The sequence below is a fragment of the Plecotus auritus genome, assembly GCF_963455305.1.
Source record: "Plecotus auritus genome assembly, chromosome: 2".
NCBI classification, from domain to species: Eukaryota; Metazoa; Chordata; class Mammalia; order Chiroptera; family Vespertilionidae; genus Plecotus; species Plecotus auritus.
Window position 1 is genome coordinate 197,387,056 of NC_137771.1, and position 25,472 is coordinate 197,412,527.

The window sequence follows — 25,472 nt, forward strand, 5'->3', positions numbered from 1 at the left end:
GATTTTTCCAAAGATTTGTAACTAATATATGCAAGATAAAAAAATCAAACTGCAAAACTAGTTCAAAGCAATTAGAGTCCAATGGTTTTCTTATGTTTTCTTGTATGCTCTTTATTTTAAATTGATATTTTAGAACAGTGAATTATCTTTCATAGCAGTGCCTCCAGGTCTGATAATACAGTACCCACTTCAGAATGTATAGATTTAAGATAAATCAAAATGAACATTAAGGCGTACAAACAGCTAATTTAAGTCTGTTCTTATTTAATAAGGATTGTTTTAACTCATTCAAATACATGGAATGTTGGCACAAAACTTGAAGCTGCTGTAGAAAGATCACAGATGTTCTGTGGGTTATTGGAACTTCCATTTCTCTAAAAACATACCCTTAAATGGTCTTAATTTTACAAATTTAAGTGTTAGGAAAATGTCTAAATAATAAGTAACAATTAAAATAAAATGTTTATTTGTAAATTATATACAGAATACATTTTACTTTACGACAAGGAAATGGGGAGAAGAGCCATCACCTCCCACCCAGCGCTGCTTGCTTTCTCTGTTGGAGATGACCACCCCTCTCTGAATCCGATGTACAAACCAGTTTGGATTTCCTAAGCTGGAAAAGGAGAATTTGTAGCTAAACTGCAAGTGCTGTTTCAGTATACTAGTTGGCTTGTTTCCACAGAATGCTTTTGAACCCTGTTAACTCAGAATCTTAGAAATTTCCTGATGTAATTTTATAATCAACAAAAGTTAACTGTCAAAAACAGTGAGTTTAAGCATTTCATCTCAATGAAACTGTGAAGTGGCTACATAACTGCACATAATCTGAAATTGTTGTTTATTTTTTACCCATTTAATTATTTTGATTAGTCTAACAGTAAAAAGCCATACAACTATCAAAAATGCCATTAATCTAAATGTCATTGTGGAAAGTGCACCTTTGACAACTATCCAAATTAATGAGACCTATGTACTGTAAAATTATAAAAAAGATAGAACTTATAAATGGCTTTTGACTGTACCAATAATAGTATTCTATGAAATGAAGGACTGAATAGTCCCTGGATGTCAAATACATTTCAGTAAGTGGACTTAAAGAATGCTACAAATATCTGGTATGCATTATGATGATCAGCCAACATAGAAAATCCAATCTCTTGCACTTTTTTAGTCCCCAAATTAGGCAGATTATGATTTTTCATGTAAAGATTTAGTTGTTTCTCCATCATTGTCATCCTCTTCCTCCTCTTCACAATCACCATCTGTTTGTTGTTCCAATTCCTCTTTTGTGATCATTTCAAAATCATTCCCATTTCCACTACTGTGTTGGGATCGGTCATCTTCCCTCCTGTCACTGTCTGTGTCAGAATGCCGTTCTCCACCTGAGCCTTCTGTTCCATGATTTCCTGGTCCTACTTTCCCCTCCTCATCTTCCTTTTTCTCACTGTCTGACTTTTCCTCACTGTCGGACTTCTGCTGTTTTTTGGTTTCAGACTTTTCATCTTTCTTTAAGTCTGCTTTTGGTCCTTTATATTCATGTGTATACAGAGGCCTGAAGGAGTCAATGAAGCCCACATCAGCAGTCAGATTTGGCAAGAACCAAAAGTGGTGCCTTCCTCCAGTTATGAGCCAAATGATGAGAAATAGAATGCAACGAGCTGTGGGAGAAAAATTTCTCTAATTAAATAATTCAAACATTGACTCTGACAGCAGGGAAAAGTTATTAAGAAAAAACTGAGAAGACAATCAGAGTGTTATTATTTGCACATTACATGCACCCTAAATTAAATTAAACAATTAAATTCTGATTAGTTAAGCAGCTATCACAGTATTCTAGGCACAGAACATTCTGTTCTGAACTTGAGGGCATAATGCTACAATGCTATTCAAAAAGTTACTTCTATGTCTTTTTCAGCTGGGTGCTGTTTCATAGATAGATACTTATGGTTTATGCAATTTGCTCTGTTATAGTTCAAGAAGCACAGCCATCAGTTGCACATTAAGTATGGCTAAGACCACGGTATAAGAAAAAGAAAATAAATGCGAGTAAGGAATGAAGGTATCTTAAGAAGTCTCTAAAAAGGAAAAAGCAGGGCTGCACAATGACTTCCCTAGACCTTAAGTACTTCAGCAATTCTCCATAAAAAAATTAAAAATTATACTTTTATGACCAGATTGGCATAAATACAAACATAATACTGCATAGATTCATTACTATATACATGTATACATATTATTACTTCTGATTATTTAAAAAATGAAAATGAAAATATTGGGTCCAAGGCCACCTGCCTACTCTGTCTACAGGATAAGTCTTCTAAGTGAGAACTTTTGAACAATAAGAGAACATTTTCCTACAAGTTATACTTTTAAAAAATTAAAAAATTTTGCTTTTTTAAAGGACAAAAACCCTCTCCCAATATTAGGAAATAATATAATGCTAATGAAAGCCAGATCACTTAAACAAATAGGGTTTGTGGTTACCTCCAGAGCAATATATGACAAAACTGTGGTTAGTTAATAGAAGAATTAGAGAATTTTAAAGTTTATCATGAGTTATCACAAACAAATTTAGTTTCATCTTAATTTACCAATTACATAGAGCTGAGTGATTTTCCAATTTTTTTTAAAAAGTCATAATGATTACATGAATGTTACAGACTAGTCAATTATGTTAGGTTTTTTTGTTTTCTTTACAGACAATTATATCACTATTTTCATCTAAGGCCTAAAAGAAGCTCATGTATGCTTCTTCCATTATTTTGCTTTGGATAAATAAAAGGAAATGGTTTTAGCTACCTTGACTTTTATGCAGTGGTAATTTCTTTTCTTTTCTTTTTTAATATATTTTTATTGATTTCAGATAGAAAGAAGAGGGAGAGAGAGATAGAAACATCAATGATGAGGGGGAATCATTGTTCAGCTGCCTCCTGCACACCCCCCTACTGGGGATCGAGCCTGTAACCCAAGCATGTGCCCTTGACTGGAAACCTGGGATCCTTCAGTCTGCAGGCTGATGCTCCATCCACTGAGCCAAACCAGCTAGGCAGTAATTTCTATTTTCACAAAAGAATATAAATATTCTAAAAGACTGTACTACAAACAGAAAAGGCAAATATGTTGGAAATTATGATTTAAGAATAAATTCCACTAATAAAAAATAATGAACATCTTTTAAGGAGGCTGTACAATTTTTTCTCCAAATATAATTATGATGCTATGATAGGCTTTATAGGGTTTTAAGACAGATGGTTCACAGTATGAAATTTTCCCTCAAATCCAAGAAAAAGCAATATAGAATAATGGCACAAATAAAATCTAAGTTCTCACCATATCTAAACTGGGCATAGCAGAATTCTAACATGTTTTATGGTTTTTTCTCTATGTGACCTTAAATTACCAGGGTCAAAAGGGGAAGACTAATGGAAAAATCAATGGACTAATGGAAAAATCACTGTGACATATATTGTCATACTGTTTCTAACACTAAGAGTGACACATTTAGAAAATTGCAAAAGGTCTTATTTTAAATGGCGATATTAACAATACATATTCAAAGTAGCACCAAATATAATTTTGACCAATATATAATAGTTCATAGAATAATATAAATGAAATATCCAGTTTATAAGTGGGCTACAGATCAAAATTGTTTGAAGTAGGTTTGGAATTGTATTTTCTAACAAAAACAACAAATGTTGGGTTTATTTTCTGGTTTAATTCACAAGATTATTTAATACACAATGCTATTTAAATCCATAGTATATTTAAAATAAAAAATTATACAAAATACACTGAAGAACCATTATTTTATAATCTCTTTTTAAAAAATACGTTTTTACTGATTTTAGAGAGAATATGGGAGAGGGAGAGAGATAGAAGCATCAATGATGAGAGAGAATCATTGATCGGCTGCCTCCTGCACGTCCCCTACTAGGGATTGAGCCCACAACCAAGGCATGTGCCCTAACTGGGAATTGAACTGTGACCTCCTGGTTCATAGGTAGACACTTAACCAATGAGCCACACCAGTCAGGCAAGAAACAGTATTTTAAAATGCAAAACAATATAATAACTATAAATTATTGTGAATAGTGGTTTAAGTAAAAGATAAGCAAGTGGCCCTGGCCAGTGTGCCTCAAGCAGGCATCCTCAAATTACGGCCCACGGGCCACATGCGGCCCGCTGAGGACATTTATCCGGTCCACTGGGTGCCGCTGCCTGTCCTGCTTAGCAGCCGACTTGTCCCGGGCCCGCAGTGCGCATAGGAATTTGTTCATAGTTTTTTTTTTAAACTATAGTCCGGCCCTCCAACGGTCTGAGGGACAGTGAACTGGCCCCCTGTTTAAAAAGTTTGAGGACCCCTGGGTTAGAGCATCGTCCCATGCACCCAAGAGTCGCCGGTTCAATTCTTGGTCAGGGTATGTACCCAGGTTGCAGTTTTGGGGGCTCATACGGGAGGCAACCGATCAATGTTTCTCTCTCACATTGATATTTTTCTTTTCTTTTTTCCTTTCTCTCTCTTCCCCCCCCCCGTCCCGCTCCCTTCCTCTCTCTCTCTAAAACAAACAAACAAACAAACAAACAAACATATCCTCCTGTGAGGATTAAAAAAATAAAATGATAAGCAAGTGGGTTAATTTCATTCAGTGGAGTTAAACCTTTGCTGAAAATTTTCAAAGGGCTTCTCAATTTTCAAGGTTTTGAGAATGGTGCCAGAAGACACCATTTGATTATATCTAATGTCAGATTAAAGTTATGGCTTCTCATTCTTGATACACTACCACTATTTACCTGCTTCACAGTATGTCTTGGCCTACAAATGTGCTGTGTTACATGCAAAGCATCAGGGGATTTTCTCAAGGTGACTAACTAGAGGAAGGAAAAAAATGAAAGGCGGGTGGAAAGGCTTCACACAGTCAGATCTGATAGAAAAAAGAGGCCTGTAAACCCACTTGAGTGAAAACACTAGCTGAGCTCCTGGGCCCACAGATGGAGGCACCAACTCAGAACATACCTTGATGTCTAGGATGAAGGCATATACAGAAGAAAATTGCTTAGGGCTGTAGAAGTAATGCTTTATAAACGTAAGAGTCTATAATTATCATAGAACCTCAAAATAACTTGCACTCACTTCAGATACTCTTGGTCAAATTATGTCCTCTAACAATAGGTACTAGGTCAATAATGTGGGTGTTGTTTTTAATTTTTATACAGAAGTACTCCTACATTCTTGGTGGAAAAGTTGATTTATCAGTTGGAAAAAATAATCAGAAATCTGTACCACTTGCTAACATAAACTCAAGCATGTCAAACTCCGTTTATTTGTACCATGTTAGCCTTTGAGTTTGACATGCTTGCTTTCAAGGAATTTTATATAAGTAAAAAAATCACTAGACAACTTTGGATAAGCTAAGAAAAATTCCTTTCCCAAAGCGAAAAATTAAATTAGACCTGCCCACCCAATGTCAGAAAATCTTCAAAGACTAGGATTTTAAGTGAAATAATATTTGTTGAATTTTTTCATGGTAAGTAACATGCTCATTGTAAATAATACAGACAAGTGTAAAAATACCATTAAAACCATTCATAACTATCACCACTATTTATATTGATGTACATTTCCTTCCAGTCAAACCCTTCTTGGCATTGAGTGCTTCCATTTCAAAAAAATCTTCCTAATTAAATAGACAAACCCTACTTCATTATTTTATTATTGTTTGATTACTAGTGATGAGCATTTTTCATGTATTTATTAATCACTTATTTTTAATATCCTCTTTTAAACTGGGTTTTTATATTGTTTTGTTTTTAGCTATGAAAGACATCCAGAAATATTAAAAAAAAGTTACTTATGTGTTCTTGTTTGATTTTTAAAAAACATTTTAAAACTCCTTAATGTATCTAGAACTTATTTTGGCACATGGATACAAATTGATTTTTCCTAATGGTAAATCAATTGTTTAAAATCATTTATTAAATATATAAAAGAATTTAAATATTTAATATGTTTCATTTGCCTTAAGTCAAAATATAAAAATGTTTTACTGAAAATATTATGTCTAACAAAAAACAATATGGTAAAAATATTAACATCCTTGTGGTAGCTAATTTTTAAAGCTTATCAATGTGCACATTAAGCCACATTAAATCTTTTTCTTCAGAATAGACCAAATCTAATCAAGCATATATACTACTCCTTCAAGTCTGAGTCAGATTTGGGATATGACCCAAAAAGTAAGTGCATACACTTTTTTATTTACCAATTTAAATTATGCTGTTAATTACTGTTGTTCCAGACTACAGTTCTAAATACTCAATATCTACCTGATTGAAGTCAGTTTTACTAGTAACAATACTTACCAATAGCAAGGAGAAGAATGCTGGCTACAAAACAGCCTGCACCCACACTGAGGTAATAAACACCCACTCTCATTTCTGCTGGCCAAAGAGGGAAAAGGGTGGCTGCTATCACTGCAATCACTGGAATAAGAAATGACAAAGTTACATAGATAACTTTTTGATTAAAATTCTAAATGGCATGGATGATATAACAGTGAATATATTCCTAGGGGGGGAAGCTGAAACATAAATATATAAAAACTAGAGGCCTGGTGCACAAAATTCATACACTTGGGGGGGGGGGTTCTTCCTCAGCCCGGACTGTGCCCTCTTGCAGTCCAGGAACCCTCAGGGGATGTCCGACTGCTGACTTAGGCCCGCTCCCCTCCAACAGTTGGACATCCTTAATGCTGCCATGGAGGTGGGAGAGGCTCCCGCCACCGGCGCTGTGCTTGCCAGCTGTGAACCTGGCTTCTGCCTGAGCGGCGCTCCCTGCCGTGGGAGTGCACAGACCACCAGGGGGCAGCTCCTGCATTGAGCATCTGCCTCCTGGTGGTCAGTGCACATCATAGCAACCGGTCATTCCTCCATTCGGTCGATTTGCATATTAGCCTTTTATTATATAGGCTATATTAAAAATTGCCATTTTTGTAGGTGAAATATGGTCAATTATCAACCATTTCCCATAATTCTGTTTAACATTTTAACTACTGTTCCTAAATTAGGTTAAGATTTTTCTAGAATTACATATAGTTAGAAAAAAAGTGCTGTCAAAAAATGTGAAATTGTTAGCTCCTTAAATGATCAATTGCTACTGTTCTCCAGCAATGTCTACTTTATTTTTTGACTAAGATATCTGTCTACTGAGCAGGGGAGCTTAAAGAAACAACAACCCAACAACAAAACTAACAACAACAACAAAAGATTCAATAGATCCTCTCTAGAGATTCTGATTCTGGGGTGGAGCGCTGACAGATACAAATTGAAAAGGTCACCTTGTGGTGACCTTTTTGGATAAGCTAAGAAAAATTCCTACTTCTTTCTCAAAGTGAAAAATTATATTAGACCTGTCCATCCTATGTGGAAAAATCTTTAGAGACTAAGATTTTAGGTTAAACAATATTTATTGGATTTTTTTCATGGTAACATATATGCGTATTGTAAAAAAATATAGACAAGTGTAAAAAATAACATACAAATCATAACTATCACCACTATTTATATTTAGGTGCATTCAGGTGGTGATACAGATGGTTTTTGGTAGTTAGGGAAACTGTATACAAATATCTCCAGTTTTTTTTCTAAGTACAGTGGGACCACACTGAATAATTGTAAGAAATTAGAAGTCTGGTTATTAGGTCTTTAGAGCAAAAAAGATCAGGATTCAAATTCTAGCTATATCATTTATAAGCTAAGTAACCCTGGGCAAGTTATTTAACCCTGTTGAAGCTAGATTACTTTATATTTAATATGTGTCTGTTCCTATTTTTTAAGGGTTGCTGTAAGGATGAAATGAAATAATGCATATAAAATATTTAGCAACATTACTAGTACTTAGTAGGTGATCAACAGCTATCAGATATTTGGGTTAGAATTATATGAGTTTCAACTTTTTGAATGGGATCCTATGATAACTTATTGATCAAGCTTGTTTAACTGTTTTTTTTTACTTGTTAAATCATTCTCTCCCTGCCCACCCATGCCCCCCACCCTGAATAACACATACCCATGGTCAAATTCCACACAAATAAAAACAAAGCAAAAGGTATAAAGGGAGGTCTTCATCCAATTCTTGGTTCATTCCCCAGAAGTTAATTAGTAGAGACTGCCTATATAAAATTAAATTTGCTACATAGAATTTTTTTCTACATAAATAACCTTATACTAGTCTTACTCTTTTGCAATTTCTTTTTCATTTAATCAGTTCTACATATCTATCAGTACATTCTACCTAATTCTTTAAAAGCTGTATTGTATTCTAGTGGGCAGTTTCACCATTTTCCTTCAGAGTAATTTCCTACTGAAGAATATGAATTATTACCAGTTTTATCCTATTATACACAACAGTTCAACAAATACCAAACTACATGTACATTTGTGCAACTGATTACAGCACAAGAGAAATTAGTTGAGGTGTAATTGTTAGGTCAAAAGGTAAAGGTATTTAAAATTTGAAAGATAGTTGCTAATTATCCTCCTAAATATAATCTGAGGGATTTGGATTAGAATAGATAACAGTATCAATGCACACTTCTGAATAGACTCTTTGTGCAACTGTATTAAGAACAGCCATGGCCCCTGGCTGAGTGGCTTAGTTGCTTGAAGCATTGTCACATACACCAAAAGGTTGTGGGTTTGATCCTTGGTCAGGATGTATATGGTAGACAACTGACTGATGTCTCTCTCTTTCACATCAATGTTTCTTTCACTCTCTGTCTCTCTCCCTAAAAAATCAATAAAAATACATCCTCGGATGAGGAGAAAAAAAAAAGAACAGCCATGGGATAAATTTTGAGAAGTAGAATAGCTGGGTCAGTGTATATATATTTAAAATCTGAAAAGGTATTATCAATTGTTGGAGGGTGTTGGTGCTAGCCCTGAAGTTAGACTAACTTCATTAAGACTAGATATTATCAAACTCTGAAATTCTTTTAATCACTGTTGCTTTACTTTGTATTTATTATGAGTGTGATTAATTATCATTCATGATTATTGGTCACGTATTTCTTTATCTATGAGCTATCTTTACCATTTTTCTACCAGGTTGTTAATCTCTTAAATATCTTTGCTTTAATGTGTTGCAAATACTCTCTTCATTTTATCATTTAGCTTCTGACTTTAAAGTATATTTTTAAAAAATAACTATTTTATATTAAATATTTTTCTTTATGGCATCTGCATTTTTATTTTCCTTTCTAAATTTTAGAGACTGTACTTACCAAGAATTAGTCCCATGACAAAGGTTTTAAAGTGAACTGGGTCATAGATCCACACGAATACCTAGAGGAATCAAGAAACCACAGTGCTTTAAGTTTTAAGGTCACATTAGAAAGTTAAGCTTAATTCTGTTTTAGGTCTACAAGAGTAACTTCCAACCTCTTAACATGTGAGAACTGCTTTTTAAGGTAAACAAATTTCAAAGACCTTTCCTTCAGTAGTATTTTGTTTTGTTTTAGTCTCCAGTTAGAAAATTGTTTAAAAAAACTATAAATTCTGTAATGCACTTAAGTAAATTTCTACGTACTTACATGCTTTTAACAATTTGTTCATGTGTGTAAACTATTACTTATTCAACCTGAAGACCAAAAATTTACAACCTTTTTTTCTTTAATATAATTATGTACACTGGCATGAGCAGAATAGTCTGGGTTAAGAGCACAGTTAAATAGATTCCAGCCAGGCTCTATTACAGATCTGGCAGCTCTCAACCCCACCCTGTTCTTTCCCATGGATGAGATAGAAAAAACCATTATTAAAATATCATGCTTAGTGAACATAAAGATGCTATGACCCCCTGTAATAATTTCATTGCCTACTTCCCCAAATCAAACTCTGCATAATCATCATCCACAAAACTCCTAGATTTATCTCTTAATTTCTATAAATAACAATACTCCTTCCATTTCCTGGTTCTATTTTGACCAGAACTCTTTGGTACTGTCTTTTGATTTGGTTCTATTTTTAACACTGGGGGTTCCATCCTTTTTCTTTTTTCTTTTTTTTTTTTTAAATATATTTTATTGATATTTTACAGAGAGGAAGGGAAAGGGATAGAGAGCTAGAAACATCGATGAGAGAGAAACATCGATCAGCTGCCTCCTGCACACCTCCCACTGGGGATGTGCCCGCAACCAAGGTACATGCCCTTGACCGGAATCGAACCCGGGACCCTTGAGTCCGCAGGCCGACGCTCTATCCACTGAGCCAAACCGGTTTCGGCCCATCCTTTTTCTTTAACTCTGCACATTTCCCCTGGAAATCAGATCCACAGACATCACTTCTGCCAGTTAGCATTCTAAAAAAACAACTTTTAGACATTTCCCACCTCTACGTTTGAAAGCATGATTCTTTGCTACATCTTCCTACAGAATAAAATCTAGCCTTTTCAGGAATGCAAGCACCCATGGTTTTGCTCAAACTACTTCATTTGCCTAACAGGTCTATAACACCTTCCTGGTGCACCTGGTAATGTGCTAATCATCCTTCAAGGCTCAGCTCAAGTGTTTAGGATCTTCAGAACTGCCTTATCCTCTTGATTACATTAACTATCTCTAATCTGTATTCTCACATCATTACACTTAACACACTGTAACACAGTACCATATTTAAAAGTTTGTACATTTGCTAGACAATAAGAGCATCTAAGAAGAGAATATGTATCATGCTATTCCTAGAATCTATAAAAATATTTTGGCATAAAGCCAATGCTTGATGTGTGGTCTTCAATTATGTGGCTCTTAAGCATGGGTTCACATCAGAATCACCCTGGGACACATTACAGAACCAGTCACACACACACGTTCTCATGCAATTGTGTCCGAAATGAGCCTAGGGCACGTATTTTCTGAAAAGCTTTCCTAGAATTTCAAACTCATAGCTCCCAGAATCACTACTTCTACTTTACATATACTATTTTTGTATTAGGTATAGGAAGAAGAGATAGATCTTGAAATTCATAACAATTCAATGGCCAGTATATAACTAATACTTTTGTATTAGTTTAATGACTAAATTAATCATTCTGCTCTTTTTCCTTTGATAGCAATGGAAATCCTGCATGTTTGGCTGGGCAAATGACCACCCAGTACAAAAAGCATATTTCTTAAGATTTTACTGCAGGTAGGCATGACCATGTGACTAGGTTCTCAGGGGTCCTCAAACTTTTTAAACAGGGGGCCAGTTCACTGTCCCCCAGACCATTGGAGGGCCGGACTATAGTTTAAAAAAAAACAACCTATGAACAAATTCCTATGCGCACTGCGGGCCCAGGATGAGTTGGCTGCTAAGCAGGACAGGCAGCGGCACCCGGCGGGCCAGATAAATGTCCTCCGCGGGCCGCATGTGGCCCGCGGGCCGTAGTTTGAGGACCCCTGTTCTGGATAATGGAATCCAAGAAAGGAAACTGCCAGCTTCCTGGAAGGTGTCCTTACAGAGGACGCAGGTCCCTCATTTTCCTTCCCTCCTTTGGATGCAGATACAAGGTTGGCAGTCATTTGGGACCATGAGGGAATTATCCTTCACACGGAAGGGAGAGTTCAGATCTACCATTATCTGTAGTGCTTATCCTTCAGATTTCCTTGATGACAGAGAAATAAGCATTTATTTTAAGTAACTGTCATTTCAGGTTTCCTATCACTCATACACAGCTGAACCTAATTCTGACTGATTTTTCATAAATTTTATGTCTTAATTCAGAGAAATTATGGATTTTTAAAATGTTTTTTATTGATTTTAGAGAGGGGGGGAGGAAGGAAAGGAAAGAAAGAGTGAGAAAGAGAGAAACATCGACCAGTTGCCTCCTGTACGTGCCCTGACTGGTGACTGAACCCGCCAGCCTTTGGTATATGGATGATGCTCCAACACACTGAGCCACACTGGCCAGGGCCAGATAAACTATAGATTTTTAAAAAGAGTAAATTTTATATCTACATGGTTAGATTTATCTAAATTATTTTCTTAGCGAAAGCATTAAAGATAATTCTAAATTTTCCTATGGAAAACTGGATTTCTACCTATCAACTAGATACTCTCACCTCATTTCCATCCAGAAAAACTTGATCATCATGTGGCTCGAGCTTGAATTTTTTCTTAGTTTCCTTCTTTTTGGGAGTTCCTGGAGCTTCCTCCTATTAAAACACAAGTTAAATAGAAGAAAAAGCACTATGGCATTCACATAGTAAAAAAATCTTAATCTTTAAGATACAGAAGTAAAAATTCTCAACCATGGTATTTAGAAAAACCTGAATATGCTTATCTTAAATGGTTGTTACATAGTATTTCAAGATTGCTCATATGCCAGTAATCCTGTGCACATAATGACTTTTGATTTTTACTTAAATGAAATGACCTTTTTGGATTCTTCCTTTTCACCATCTTTTTTTTTCTCTTTTTCCTTTTTGGTCTTTTCATCCTTTAGATTTTCTTTCTTGCTCTTTTTATCTTCTTCTTTTCCACTTTCAGCTTTTCCTTTTTCTTTTTCTTTTTTAATGTCTTTATCATACTTCATTTTCATTACTTTTAGTGCTCGATGAAAAAACTGTTTCTTTAAAAGCCTTTAGAAAAAAAGGTATGACAATTATAAGATACAGACTGAAAAGCAAAAATATCAAGACCTGAATAAAATGAGCAAGGGAAGACATACACTGGCAACTCACAGAGAAATTACAATTAGTAAGCCACGGGAAATAAAATCCAACCCCACCTCTAATAAAATAAAAAAAAAACACTATATAGCCAATCTGAGTATATAAAAGTTGTCAATCTAATTTTCTTTTTTTTAACTATATAATTTAGGTAGGAGATTATATAGGTTTGGAATTATCCTTGTGAAATTTTCTCTACATTCATTAAGAGTAACCAAGACTGCTTTATTTAATGTTAAGTCTCAAATTTCTAACCTTATAATCCTACTGAAAAATCCTTACATTTGTCACCTAAAAGCCATCTTTTCAAATCTTATGTTCCAGTTTCAGAGTTTCTGATTTGTGTCTTCATTTCTGCCTAATAAAGTGCAATCACCGAAACACAACTCACTGCCACCATCTGTGCCTATTGGTGATTACCCCCTTCCTACCCCTACCGGGGCCTGCTCAAGCACATCATACCACTTGTTAACTAGATGCCCCTCTCCTGCCAAATGATCGCTTATTTCTGGTCATTATGTTCTGCCCTCCAGAGCATTGGTTTTTACCTGGCTGGCTGGGCTTCTTTCTGCTGCCCAATTAGTACACCCATGCACATCGCCACAAAGCTAACTTCTAGGTGTCCTCACCTGGCCTTCTACTTGTTCAGAAGATCTATACAGCAAGTAATGTGCAACTGTCTGAAATATCCCCAAAGACTCCACCATTAATATCTGCTACACATATACATATGTATGTAAACCAACAAAAAATTGAAATGAGTCCCTTAATAATTAACTACTTATGAGTAGAAAGTGAGATTTAGGAGTAGTGGTAGGTATTTGAATATGAAGGAGGATTTAAAATTTTTATTGTACTTCAGAATTTCTTATAAAAATTTATAATGAATATATTTTAATTTTATTTACTTCTGTACTTATGTGATTTCCAGATTTTCTATCAGGAATATTCATTACAACTTAATATGAAAACAAAAATACATCCTATTCACTGTATGTTACAAACCAGCATTTCATATTACAGTTCATATTATGGATTTCCACATATGAAGAGTACATATATATACACATAGATACTTGAGTACACATTCTCAAATGGTAATGTGTTTTATATAACTAATTTGGATTTTCTTCTATGCCATTTTAAGTGGAAAAATTTATTCTTAATAAAGTAATAATTTAAAAAATCAAACAATTTTAAGAGAAAAAAATCTTTCCCTTAGTGAGTAGACACAGAAGTGCACAGAGCCAGTAGGAAAATCAGCTCAGTCATCACTCCTGCACAGTTGCCCCACCCCCATAAAAGAAAAATAGACTATAATCCATCAAATTGTTGAAAAGTTCACATTCAGCCCTGCTGGTGTGGCTCAGTGGTTGACATCAACTCATCAACCAGGAGGTCATATTTGATTCCTGGTCAGGGCACATGCCTGGGTTGCAGGCTCGAACCCCAGTAGGGAGCATGCAGCTGATTGATCAACTATTCTCTCTCATCACTGATGTTTCTTTCTCCTTCTCCTTTCCTCTCTCTAAAATAAATAAAAAAACACACATAAAAATATTTTTTAAAAATGTGGTAGCTATTTCATAGGGGTTTCTAGGACTAAATGAGAAACATGGTGCCTGACATATATGTACTCAATGTTAGCCATTACTGCTATAACAAAACCTTGAATTTCTTTAATAGTTATGGAATACACATACACAAACACATTTGGTCTCACGAATCACTAATTTTAACATCATTCCATTCTGTAATAAGTAATACTAGTAATAAGTAGAATCATTTACTTATTCCTTGATAGATTTTCAGAGAACTTTTAATGCCTCAAAGTGAGATGACATTTACTATTGTAATAATATCAGGGCCTCCATTAATTAAGCTTTAAGTACATCATATAGTACAAATCATTACACAAAGCTCTCTGACACTTTCACAGAACTATTCATACTTCCCTATCTTACTTCCCCATACTTCCCTGTTCTGTGCCCTTTGCCAGGAACAAATGTCCTTTCTCCTATCGTTTGCTGGGTAATCAGCTATCTATGTTTCAAAATTTGAAAAGACAGATTTTTCCTGTGAAGCCATTCTTGAAGTTTCCCCATCTCTGTCTTCCTTATGGAACACACTGCACTGTAGTAGTCATGAATCTTCTTTAACAGACTAGATTAGGTGCTTTGGAGGCAGGAACCAAGTCACAGTCATCTTTGTATTTCCGGGGCCTGGCATATAATAGATATTTGTTGAATAAATAAATTGATTAAAGGCAGCAAGTTATTAAATTGCTTTCCTCACCTTTTAATTTTTTAAAAAATTTTTCTTTAGGTTTAACAAACATTTATAGATGCCAGATATGTGTTCAGGACTTTCATCTATGTGACAATGGTGAGGTTTCATTAAATGCCCACATTGTGCTATGGAGTAACAATAAAGTATAAAAGAGTCCTACAATTGCCTTCAGATTTAGCTGCCAATTAGTTAAAAAAAAAAACTAACATATACAACAATTCTAAAATAGTTAAGGGCTAAACTATATGATAGCAGCTTTATAAATACTGTAGAACTTTTAGATACAAAGATTAATGTGGGTTGGAGGACCTGAGGAATATCACATGGTGGAGATGGAACTTGAGAGATATTTATATTGAAAAGCAGACAGGAGAGAGGGAGAGAACCATTTGGGAAAAGTGGCAGGTTATGATTAAGTAAAGACCAGAAGAGAGAATGAGGGTGGCATATGAACAGGAGTCGGAAGGACATTATTGGACTGGGGTTGGCGATGCAGGCATTGGGAGAGTTAGGATGGTGCTAGATTAAAGGCTGAAGAGTTCGTACTTGAAATAGGACATAAAGAAGCACTAGGCCATGCCAAAACCGGTTTGGCTCAGAGGATAGAGCGTCGGCCTGAGGACTGAAGGGTCCCGGGTTCGATTCCGATCAAGGGCATGTACCTTGGTTGCGGGCACATCCCCAGTGGGAGGTGTGCAGGAGGCAGCTGATCAATGTTTCTCTCTCATCGATGTTTCTAGCTCTCTATCCCTCTCCCTTCCTCTCTGTAAAATATCAATAAAATATATTAAAAAAAAAAAAAGAAGCACTAGGCCATATTAGATAAGTTTGTTCTGTGTATTATCCTACACTTTCTTGTTCTGTCTGTCTTCAGACTCCCTCAAGCCCATTTAGCAGCTTCAGAAAATGAGACTGGAAAAGTGTACTTTTGTCTATAGCCAAGCAGGAATCCAAGAGGGCTGGCCATCATGAGACCTCCATGGTTGTATTGGAAGTGGCTCTGAAGAATTTAAGTAGTTATGCATCCCCATTTTAGTGCAGAAAGGACAAACAACCTGACATGAATGGGAATAACATACACAATGAAAAATGAGTGTATCTCCAGGACATTTTCTGTACTCAGGTCTTTTGGGCTTTTCATATAACAAGGTACCAATACTCCTAAAAGGCCAACAGATGTGGATTAAAGCTGGCTGCTCTCCTCAGAGATTTGCGCTTATAGATTTAATATTCAAATAGTTCTATTTTCCCTGCTATTTGAAAGCAAAAGAGTTCCTAGGAAACCTTTTGTGAGCTGAAAGGGAGCGAAATAAGGGTATCTCTTGCTTTTCAAAAATTTGTTTTGTGTCAGTTCACTTTAGTACCTATTTTTGTTAACCTAAAGAAATCTAAAGAGGATTTTTGCTTTTACAAATAAAGCTGTTACCATAATAATGTAGGTCTTGCCCTAGCCGGTTTGGCTCAGTGGATAGAGCATCGGCCTTCAGATTGAAGAGTCCCAGGTTCAATTCTGGTCAAAGGCACATGCCCAGTTTGTGGGCTTGATCCCCAGTAGGGGGGTGTGAAGGACACAGCCAATCAATGATTCTCTCTCATCACTGATGTTTCTATCTCTCTCTCCTTCACCCTTACTCTCTGAAATCATTAAAAATATATTTAAAAAAATTAATGTAGGTCTTTTGCGAACTTTTAGGAAGCAGAGGATACCTGCATTAACAGGTGAATCCTTCATCTTAATTTTTGCTTCATTAAACACATCATCATTTTGTTGGAGGAGACAGTATAGCATGCAGTGGTTAAGAGCATGAACTGTACCCAAGCTGGTGCAGTTCAGTGGTTGAGCATTGACCTATGAACCAGGAGGTCACAGTTCAATTCCCGGTCAGGGCACATGCCAGGATTACAGGCTCGATCTTCAATGGCAGGGGCGTGAGGAGGCAGCTGATCAACGATTCTCTCTCATCATTGATGTTTCTCTCTCTCTCCTTCTCTCTTCCTCTCTGGAGCAAGACTGAAGGATTTAGAATTCTGGTTCTAATAATTAGCTGTGTGACCTTGGGTAATTTACATAACATTCTCTGTTTTTGTGTTTATTACATCACTTAGTTTTTATATCACATATAAAAAATAAATCTATTTTGAGGCAAGGCAGGGAAATTTGTACTTTGGAGTGCTAAACATACAAATGGCTATACAGAAAAATACCAACTATACCACTGTTAGCTCATCCCTGCTCCAACAATGAAAATTTTATTGCTTCTGAAAGGTCCATTTGTGACTCTAGTTTTTAACAACAAAAACTACAAATTTTAAGAAAAAAATTTTTTTAAACATGTCTTTATTGATTTCAGAGAGGAGAGAGAGGGAGAGAGAGATAGAAACATCAATGATAAGAGAGGATCACTGATTGGTTGCTTCTTGCACGCCTGCAAACTGGGCATGTGCCCTTGACCAGAATCGAAACCGGGACCCTTCAGTCCACAGTCCAATGCTCTACCCACTGAGCCAAATCGGCTAGGGTAATTTTAAGAAATTTTTCATAATTCCTTAACTTTATAGCTTTAGAAACAAGGTTGTAAAGTAATGTTTTTTTAGAGGAGCCTCATGTGGCTGATACTTTAAATCTCTTTAGACAATATACTAATAAATTGCTATGTGTACCTCCCTACCATCCATATAAAATAATCTAAAATGTCAAATTTCCACCTACTATAAACTATAGTGTCATAAAAAAAAAACTTGGTTCATCAACAGCTTAATAAATATGCATAACTATTTAAACCAATGGGAAAAAAATGAAAAGAAATAACAGTGTACTTATTTCCAAGAGGAAACTGATTTTTGTATACCACTCACCATCAAAAGTTTTTCCCAAAGGAGTACTTATTATGAAAAACATGAATATATTACTGAACTGTCTATTCTTCATTTTGGAGTCAAGAAAATAGATGTTGCAGATGCCTTGATTTTACAAGGAATAAGTTAGCCATCACTAAACAAAATATGGAAGGGTACTGGCTAATACGCAGTGTGTAGGCACTCTAAGAACAAGCAAGCAAACAAAAACCCCAAGAACAGCAGGTCTATTAGGAATCCCTGCCAAAATTTTAGAAAAGACTCCCCAACCATTTGCTCTAGAAAAGAAAGACTTTTTTTTGTACAATGTAGGCACTGTTGTATGATTTTTATTGCTGACCTCTTTGGTTTAGTCAGCCTGGCAAATGTACAAATGTTAATAGAACACAAATAAAAATCATAAAAATATGATAGTCTAACACCAAATCAATGTATTTCTAGAGGTATGAAGAAATCCAGTTTGCATGTAAAAGCTATGTTTGAGCTGTTTTAATATCACTAGGTTTATTGATGAAAATGGGTAAGAAGCTTCAGAACTATGGAAATATTACTAAGTTACTATTTAGTTATCCTTCACTAAGAAATAAACACTACCTGTTGCAGTAGTCAACCACAGACTCCCTTGTTGTAAATAAAGCTTCCTCTCCTTTCTTGGCTTTTGCCCACTTTGAATCCAAAAGGCAATCCACTGCTTTTGAAGCTAAAGAAGAAATTTATTATTTTAAATTTAGTATACATAGAAATTTATGCCTACCTAAATAATATTTTCTAAGGCAAATTTCAACATATTGGCATCAGAAAATAAAACCAAATTCAATAGAAAATTTAAGTCTGACATGATCATGATAAACAGTTCCTCAAAACCTCAATCTGTGAAGCATATCAGTAAGCATCTTTTTAAAGTAATGCTGGGAAATAAATTATTTTAAAACATTAACTAAAGCAAGATAAATTAATAGGAAAATATTCTAAACAAAAAATTCAAAATAAATATAAATATCACTCATCGAATAATTACAATTAAATGTAGGCTAAAGAAACCAAAAATCTTCCTCTCCCCCAGTAACAAATTCTGTCCTTATGCTTTTAACTTGTAACTCACTGAGGAATAAGTTCTGAACAAGCTACTGCTAGAAGCAGCTAAATATATTAGTTCTGAAGCGAACAGCACATCAATTTTTTTAAACTCTTAATGAATATAAAAATTAATCATTATATTAAAGAAAGGCAAGTAAATTTCTTTTCTATAATGGCAATTCAATCTTAATGGATCAAAGAGGCAAACTCAATTACTGTTTACAAGCTATGGGACTATGTTATAGAGAACATTAGCTTATAATAAGGGCGTTGGATTATGTGAAGATCCAAAGCTCCTAAATCGGTTCCAACAGGATTTGCTTCACTGAATTCTACTCCAGAATTTTACAAAAGGATTATCTTTAAGTACATGTACTATCTGAACAAAAGGTAGTATTAATACTGAAAATAAATTCTATTTTAAAAATTTCCAAGAAATGTTATTACAAAGTACATTCTTTTATCTTCTTCTTATTCATAGTTTCAATCATAAAAGGAAAGAAAAGGACAATCAATTGTCATCACCCAGCTTCCCTAATCATACTTGGAAAACACTTTTAAAACATCTACATATCCCAAATTTAGGTATCTTCATAAGATATATACACTAATATATACACTCATATAATCCTACCAATAAAATAATCAACCCGATGACCCATCATATTGGTAGACTTTGTTGGACAGTTGAATCGAAGATACTTGGCTACAGCCTTCTCTTCTTTAGATGGCTCACCAACTTCCTGCAAAGTAAGAATATTAATTTAATGTAATCATTTACTTGAGAAATTCATGTACTAAAGAATAATTTACAGATATGTTCTGCAAATCTTTTTAAGTGGAACATAGGGCTTTCTTTCAAACTTTCTCTGGAGCAGACGTGGTAATCTATACAAAAGACAGGATGGAGAATTTTTAAAATTACATGTCTTTCAAATACAAATTGATAAAGCCAAAACCTGACAGCCTCTTGGCCTTAGCCTCAGGTAATTATTTTGAGTTGTTTTTCCAGTATGGTAACTACATTGTACCAGTTCACCTTCACTCTTGCCTGGTCTCTTTTTATAAGCCACAAAGCAATAATTCAAAAGGTTAAGCGGATGCTAATAGTGAGTGCCCAAATGTCAAAGTAAGAAGAAACAGATGGCATAAATACATATTAAATAACAACCAAAGCCATGTACTCTGAACAATGAACAACAGACCTTAGGAGCAGTTCTCAGATTAACCAAAGATAGCTGCCCCAGTGTGGTAGCCATAAGAATTATCTGAGGTCTGAGATGCTGAAGATTTGTACTCCCTTCCCTTTCCTCTTGTGATTCCAAATCCCAGATAACTGTCTGGGACTCCTTTCTCACCTTGTCTTGCTTCTTTTTTTCCCTTTTAGGGGTAATGCAAAAATAAAAATGCAATAGATAAATTACACTCTTATTTGAAGAACTGTACATGGAAATACTTGGAGAGTATTGGAAAGGTTGCTTTAATCCTTCCCTCTTTTCTTTCTTCCATTTCTTCCTCTAAATTTTCTCTTACTTTCTTCATTGTTTATCATTCTCCATCTTCTGTTTATTTCCTTACATTCTAAACTACTTCTTTGATAATTCCTTCTGTGTACTTATTCTCTCCACCCATATACTGAAGAAAATGAAGGCAGTCTACATTTGTATCATATATATATATATATATATACTAGAGGCCCGGTGCACAAAATTTGTGCAGGGGGGGGGGAGGGGAGAGGTCCCTCAGCGAATGTCCTTCTGACGGCTTAGGCCCACTCCCCATGGGTGCTGCCTGTGGGCCTGCTTGCCTGCTCACAGGTCACTGCAGCTACAGCCAAGCAGGCCCTGCTGTCAAGCTGCGCAGTCGCCCTTGCCTCCCGGGGCCAGCGATGGTCCCGGGAGCCTGCAGACGTGGCTTGGCGCAGCCACCCTTGCCTCCTGGGGCGGTGATGGTCCCGGGAGGCTGCGGGCTTAGCGCCCATCTCTGGAACCCAGGCCATATGGCGCTGCCCCGCCCCCGGACGCTTGGTGCCTACATATGCAAATTAACCCGCCATCTTTTTTGGGTTAATTTGCATACTCACCCCTGACTGGCTGGTGGACATTACGGAGGTACGGTCAATTTGCATTTCTCTTTTATTAGTGTATATGTGTGTGTGTGTGTGTGTGTGTATGTGTGTGTGTATATATATATATATATATATATATATATATATATATATAAAACTTTGAGAAGTTGTCTTATTGCTGTAAGCTATTGAAACAAAAGTACTATCTTTAATTACATGTTTAAGCATAATACATAAAACACACAAACAATATTTCTAGCAATATATAATCTAAATGTGACTAATTTTAGAAAAGTCTGTTTCTAAATGAATAAAGAGCCAAATAATAGTAAAGAATTATTTGCTAAAAATCTAGGATGTTGAGAACAATTAATGATAAAGATACCTACATTTCAGGCAAGACATTCTACTAACATGAAACAGAAAACAATAAGCTACACCATCTGTTTTTTGAGTCAGTTTTCCCACATATTACAGATAAGACTTAATTCAGCTATGTTTGATGATGCTAAGGAACAAGTAACAAACCACGGTTTCAGCTTTAATTTTATCCTGGAAAGGGGTGATTTGTTAGATTAAGTAAAAGCCTGTGCTTTAGTTGAGTCACCTGGCAGCTACCTCTCATATTTCTTCCTTTGAATTTTCCAGCTCTACTTCCAATAGCCCAACTGACGGTGTATGATTCTTATACTCTGCTACTACCCCATTTGTGGGTTATAATTTGTGTCAATAAAAATTAAAAGCCCAAACCATTCAATACAAATGAAGACTATAGTAAAACACAAATATTTATATAATTACAAAACCTTTAGCTTTATATATAAAAACTAGAGGCCTGGTGCACAAAATTCATGCATGGAGGGGGGGATGTCCCTCAGCCTGGCCTGCACCCTCTCCAATCCAGGATCCCTCTCACAATCTGGAACCACTGGCTCCTAACTGCTCATCTGCCCGCTTGCCTGATGCCCCTAACTGCTCTCCCCTCCTGGCCTGATCGCCCTAACTGCCTATCTGCGCTCCCCTCCTGACCCGATCCCCCTAACTGCCTAAATGCTCTCACTTCCTCTCTGCGCCCTTCGGACCCCTGGCGCAGGCGTGCTGAGAGCTCTCCACCGCAGCCCCGCCCCCATCCTGTTTGGTCATTAACGTGACGGTGTCCCGGCCAATTTGCATATTCCTCTATTATTAGTATAGATATGTATCACAGAAAAATAAAATCTTAAAATATTTCAAATTCAAAATCTAACACTCCAAGCTCACTAATAACTATAAGGTTCATAATGATTTGGTTTGGAGCCTAGTCACAAAATACATTTCTGACATGCTAAATGGTGAAAATTCTATACTTCAATTTTTGAAATCACAGTAAAATATACTAACATATGTTAGTTTCATATGTTAAATGATACTTAATTATGCCTGTGTAATACACTGCAATTCCAGAAGTCTCATGGATTAGTAATTAATATCCTGTATATTTGTGATAAAATCAAAAAAGTATTATTATAAATAGTTGAAAATAATAAGATACTATAATTGGCTTATAAAAAATTCTATTTTATAATCATATCCATATATGTTCATTTCCCCCCTAATTTGACATATCTGTCGCAAATTTAAAGGTTTATCTAATTAACTGGTAAGTTGTTACAAGGATATGGTTCATTAAAAATTATTGTGGGTGAGAAGTCTCAATAAACAAAAATCATTCAAATACATACTTACTGAGTGTTTACCCTATATTATCTTTGGGTGCTACACTTAATGCCAAAATTCTGTAAAGCATGATACCTATACTTTGTTACAACTATCCAAAACAGCAATTATTATTTTTCAAAATAAGCGGTAGGAAAAAGATATTTTAGGAGTAGGATTATCAAGTGGATGAAAATATCTATGAAAGACCGCTTGGAAGAGGGAGCTTGATTTTGAAAAAAGAGTAAGTTTGGGGTAAGTTGAACAGACAACATAAACATTATGGCTGAGAATGAAAACAAACTCTGGCTCCAAACAGAAACAAGTTAGGAAGCATTGTGAGGCTAAGTAAGTTAGTAAGCAGAACAGGGCTAAAGATTCTTCCTGACAGTTTGAGAAATTTCAACTAATTAGTATTCAAGTAAAACACGATGTCATACTGGACTAGGAATGAGAAGAATTGTGGACATTTGAAACATTTCAAATGTAGAGCAGATAGGACTCTATGATAAAGGATGAATGAAATGGCTGAATCAAAGATGTCAGACCTCTAATGTGATCAACTGAAAGTATAGTTTTCCAATAACAGAAATTTGGGAGGAAGGTGATTCTGGGGGGAAAAAATCATATCAACTTTAGGCATGACAAGTCTACACTCCTGCTAACACTCATTTACTGAGCACAAGCATAAATGCATTAATCAACTGATTGTTGATGGAGGCATCAACATGTAAAATCTCATATTAAGATACACAAGAAACTGAAAAGTCCATTCTAGTTTTATACAACAGGGCAGTGGTAGGCAAACTGCGGCTCGCGAGCCACGGTTTGCCGCTTTGTTGACTAATGAGTTTGCCGACCACTGACCTAGACTCTCAATTCCAATAATTACAGGCTGTTGTTGATCCTTGTGATTAAGCCCCTATCCCAGTGGTCGGGATAAAAGTTCACCGAAGTCATTCCCACACTGCAAAACAGATTTAAGTACAGTTGACCCTTGAATAATGCCAGGGTTAGGGTAGCAAAACTCCTGTGCAGTTGAAAATCCGTATATAATTTTTGACTACCCCAAAACTTTACAGTTGTCCCATGGCATCCATGGGGGATTGGTTCCAGAAAACCCAACGGATACCAAAATCCCTGGATGCTCAAGTTCTATATATTAAATGGCACAGATCAATAAATGCATATAGTCAAAACTATGGATCCACTTTGGTTGAATCCACACATGTGAAATCCAGGGAAACATATTTATTGAAAAAGATTTGCGTATAAGTGGACTCACACAATTCAAATCCATGTTGTTTAAGAGTCAACTGTAATCTATTTTCATTCCTTCCCACTCCTTAATAAAGCAACTACGAACTACTAAGCAACAATGAACAGAACAGACCCAGAAAACATGGGTTTGGATAATCTCTCCCAACTAGACACAGTTACTTATCCATTTATACTTAAAGTATCAGTATCTTCCCTTGAAACTGTAACTAGTGAATTCTATCAAGATATTGGTTTAACAGAACTGACACCTTCCTTGCTCCTTGAAGTTCAAATCCTAAAAAAGTTTCTATTTTTCTTTGTGAATTATGAAATAAATGTTCATTATACCACATATAAGTTATAGGTATTGTAGGCTGTCTTTAATGAAAGTATAGAATCTGTGCCACCTGCTGAGGCTTTGAAGCCAGAAAGACTGAGTGCTATATAAGAGTGCCAAGGGAACATGACCATGGGGACATGACCATGGGAAGCTGGTAATACAGAAGATCCTGCCATGGAGACTTCACTCTCACTGCTCCCCTACTGCAGCCTGAAGAGCATAAAAGTCTTACCCTCTTCCTGCTTATGTATAGACTACAGCATGTCTCTTTTCACTCCCTTTTGATGTGAACAAATCCTCAGAAAATTTCATAACTTTTCTAGAAATCTAACAAAAAGTGAAGGTCTTTTGAGAATGGCAGGACCCACTAATAGGAGAAACCAACTCATCAACCCTCAAATGAAAAGAACTTTATATAATAGCTCAATGAATGAGCTCAAATGTCTTAGAATGAGGAAGGGAAGAACCAATGTTTTGAGGCTGGACTACCATCTTTGCACTCAAATACCAAGATGCTAGCTGTTGCAACTCACAATCCAAAATTATATAAACCGAAAGTTTGGTTAGAACACTCTCAAGTTATTTAATAAATACTATTTTTACTTTGTTCCATTTTCTTTTCTAAATTTTATTTTTTCCCATCACCATTTATTCCCTCTATGCCCTTCTCTACCCCCCCTTACCTCCCACCACCCCTGCAGTCACCACACTGTTGTCATGTCCATAAGTTCTCCCACTTTTTTCTTTTTGCTCATTCCCTCCACCTCCCCAGCCCCAGCCCCAGAGCTGCATTCCATGTTTCACCCATGTCTTCTTTGAGAGCCAAGGAGGTTGGCAGTCTGCTCCCATGGCTATTTTTACTTTGGACTATATCAACACTCAAATACTATAATGAGGTAGGAATTACCTTTTCTATATATACTAGAGGCCCGGCGCACAGGTACGTGCACAGGTATGTCCCTAGGCCTGGCCTGCAATCAGGGCCATCTTCCCAACTGCCCACAGCCGGCCCCACCCCCCGCCACCGCCCACCCCCAGTTCCCCATTCGCTATCAGGTGATCAGTGCCTGACAGCCAGGGGAAGGAACCAAGAGGTGGTTGGTGTGCCTTATAGTGACTGGTCCAACGGTCGTTCTGCCGTTAGGGTCAATTTGCATATTACCCTTTTATTATATAGGAG

The 25,472-nt window shown here is 36.1% G+C and overlaps 1 protein-coding gene across 1 annotated transcript in view; it reads right to left on the reverse strand.

Annotated features, from left to right (window-relative positions):
• Positions 1-443: 443 nt before the first annotated feature.
• SEC62 (SEC62 homolog, preprotein translocation factor) overlaps positions 444-25,472 on the reverse strand; it is a 29,402-nt gene continuing 4,373 nt past the window's right edge. The window contains exons 2-8 of the mRNA XM_080654544.1: positions 19,564-19,672; positions 18,447-18,552; positions 12,413-12,617; positions 12,099-12,191; positions 9,285-9,345; positions 6,367-6,486; positions 444-1,661 (exon numbers count right to left, since the gene is read on the reverse strand). Coding sequence (XP_080510670.1) covers positions 1,192-1,661; positions 6,367-6,486; positions 9,285-9,345; positions 12,099-12,191; positions 12,413-12,617; positions 18,447-18,552; positions 19,564-19,672 — 1,164 coding nt within the window. The 3' untranslated portion in view covers positions 444-1,191. The remainder of the gene's footprint in view (positions 1,662-6,366; positions 6,487-9,284; positions 9,346-12,098; positions 12,192-12,412; positions 12,618-18,446; positions 18,553-19,563; positions 19,673-25,472) is intronic.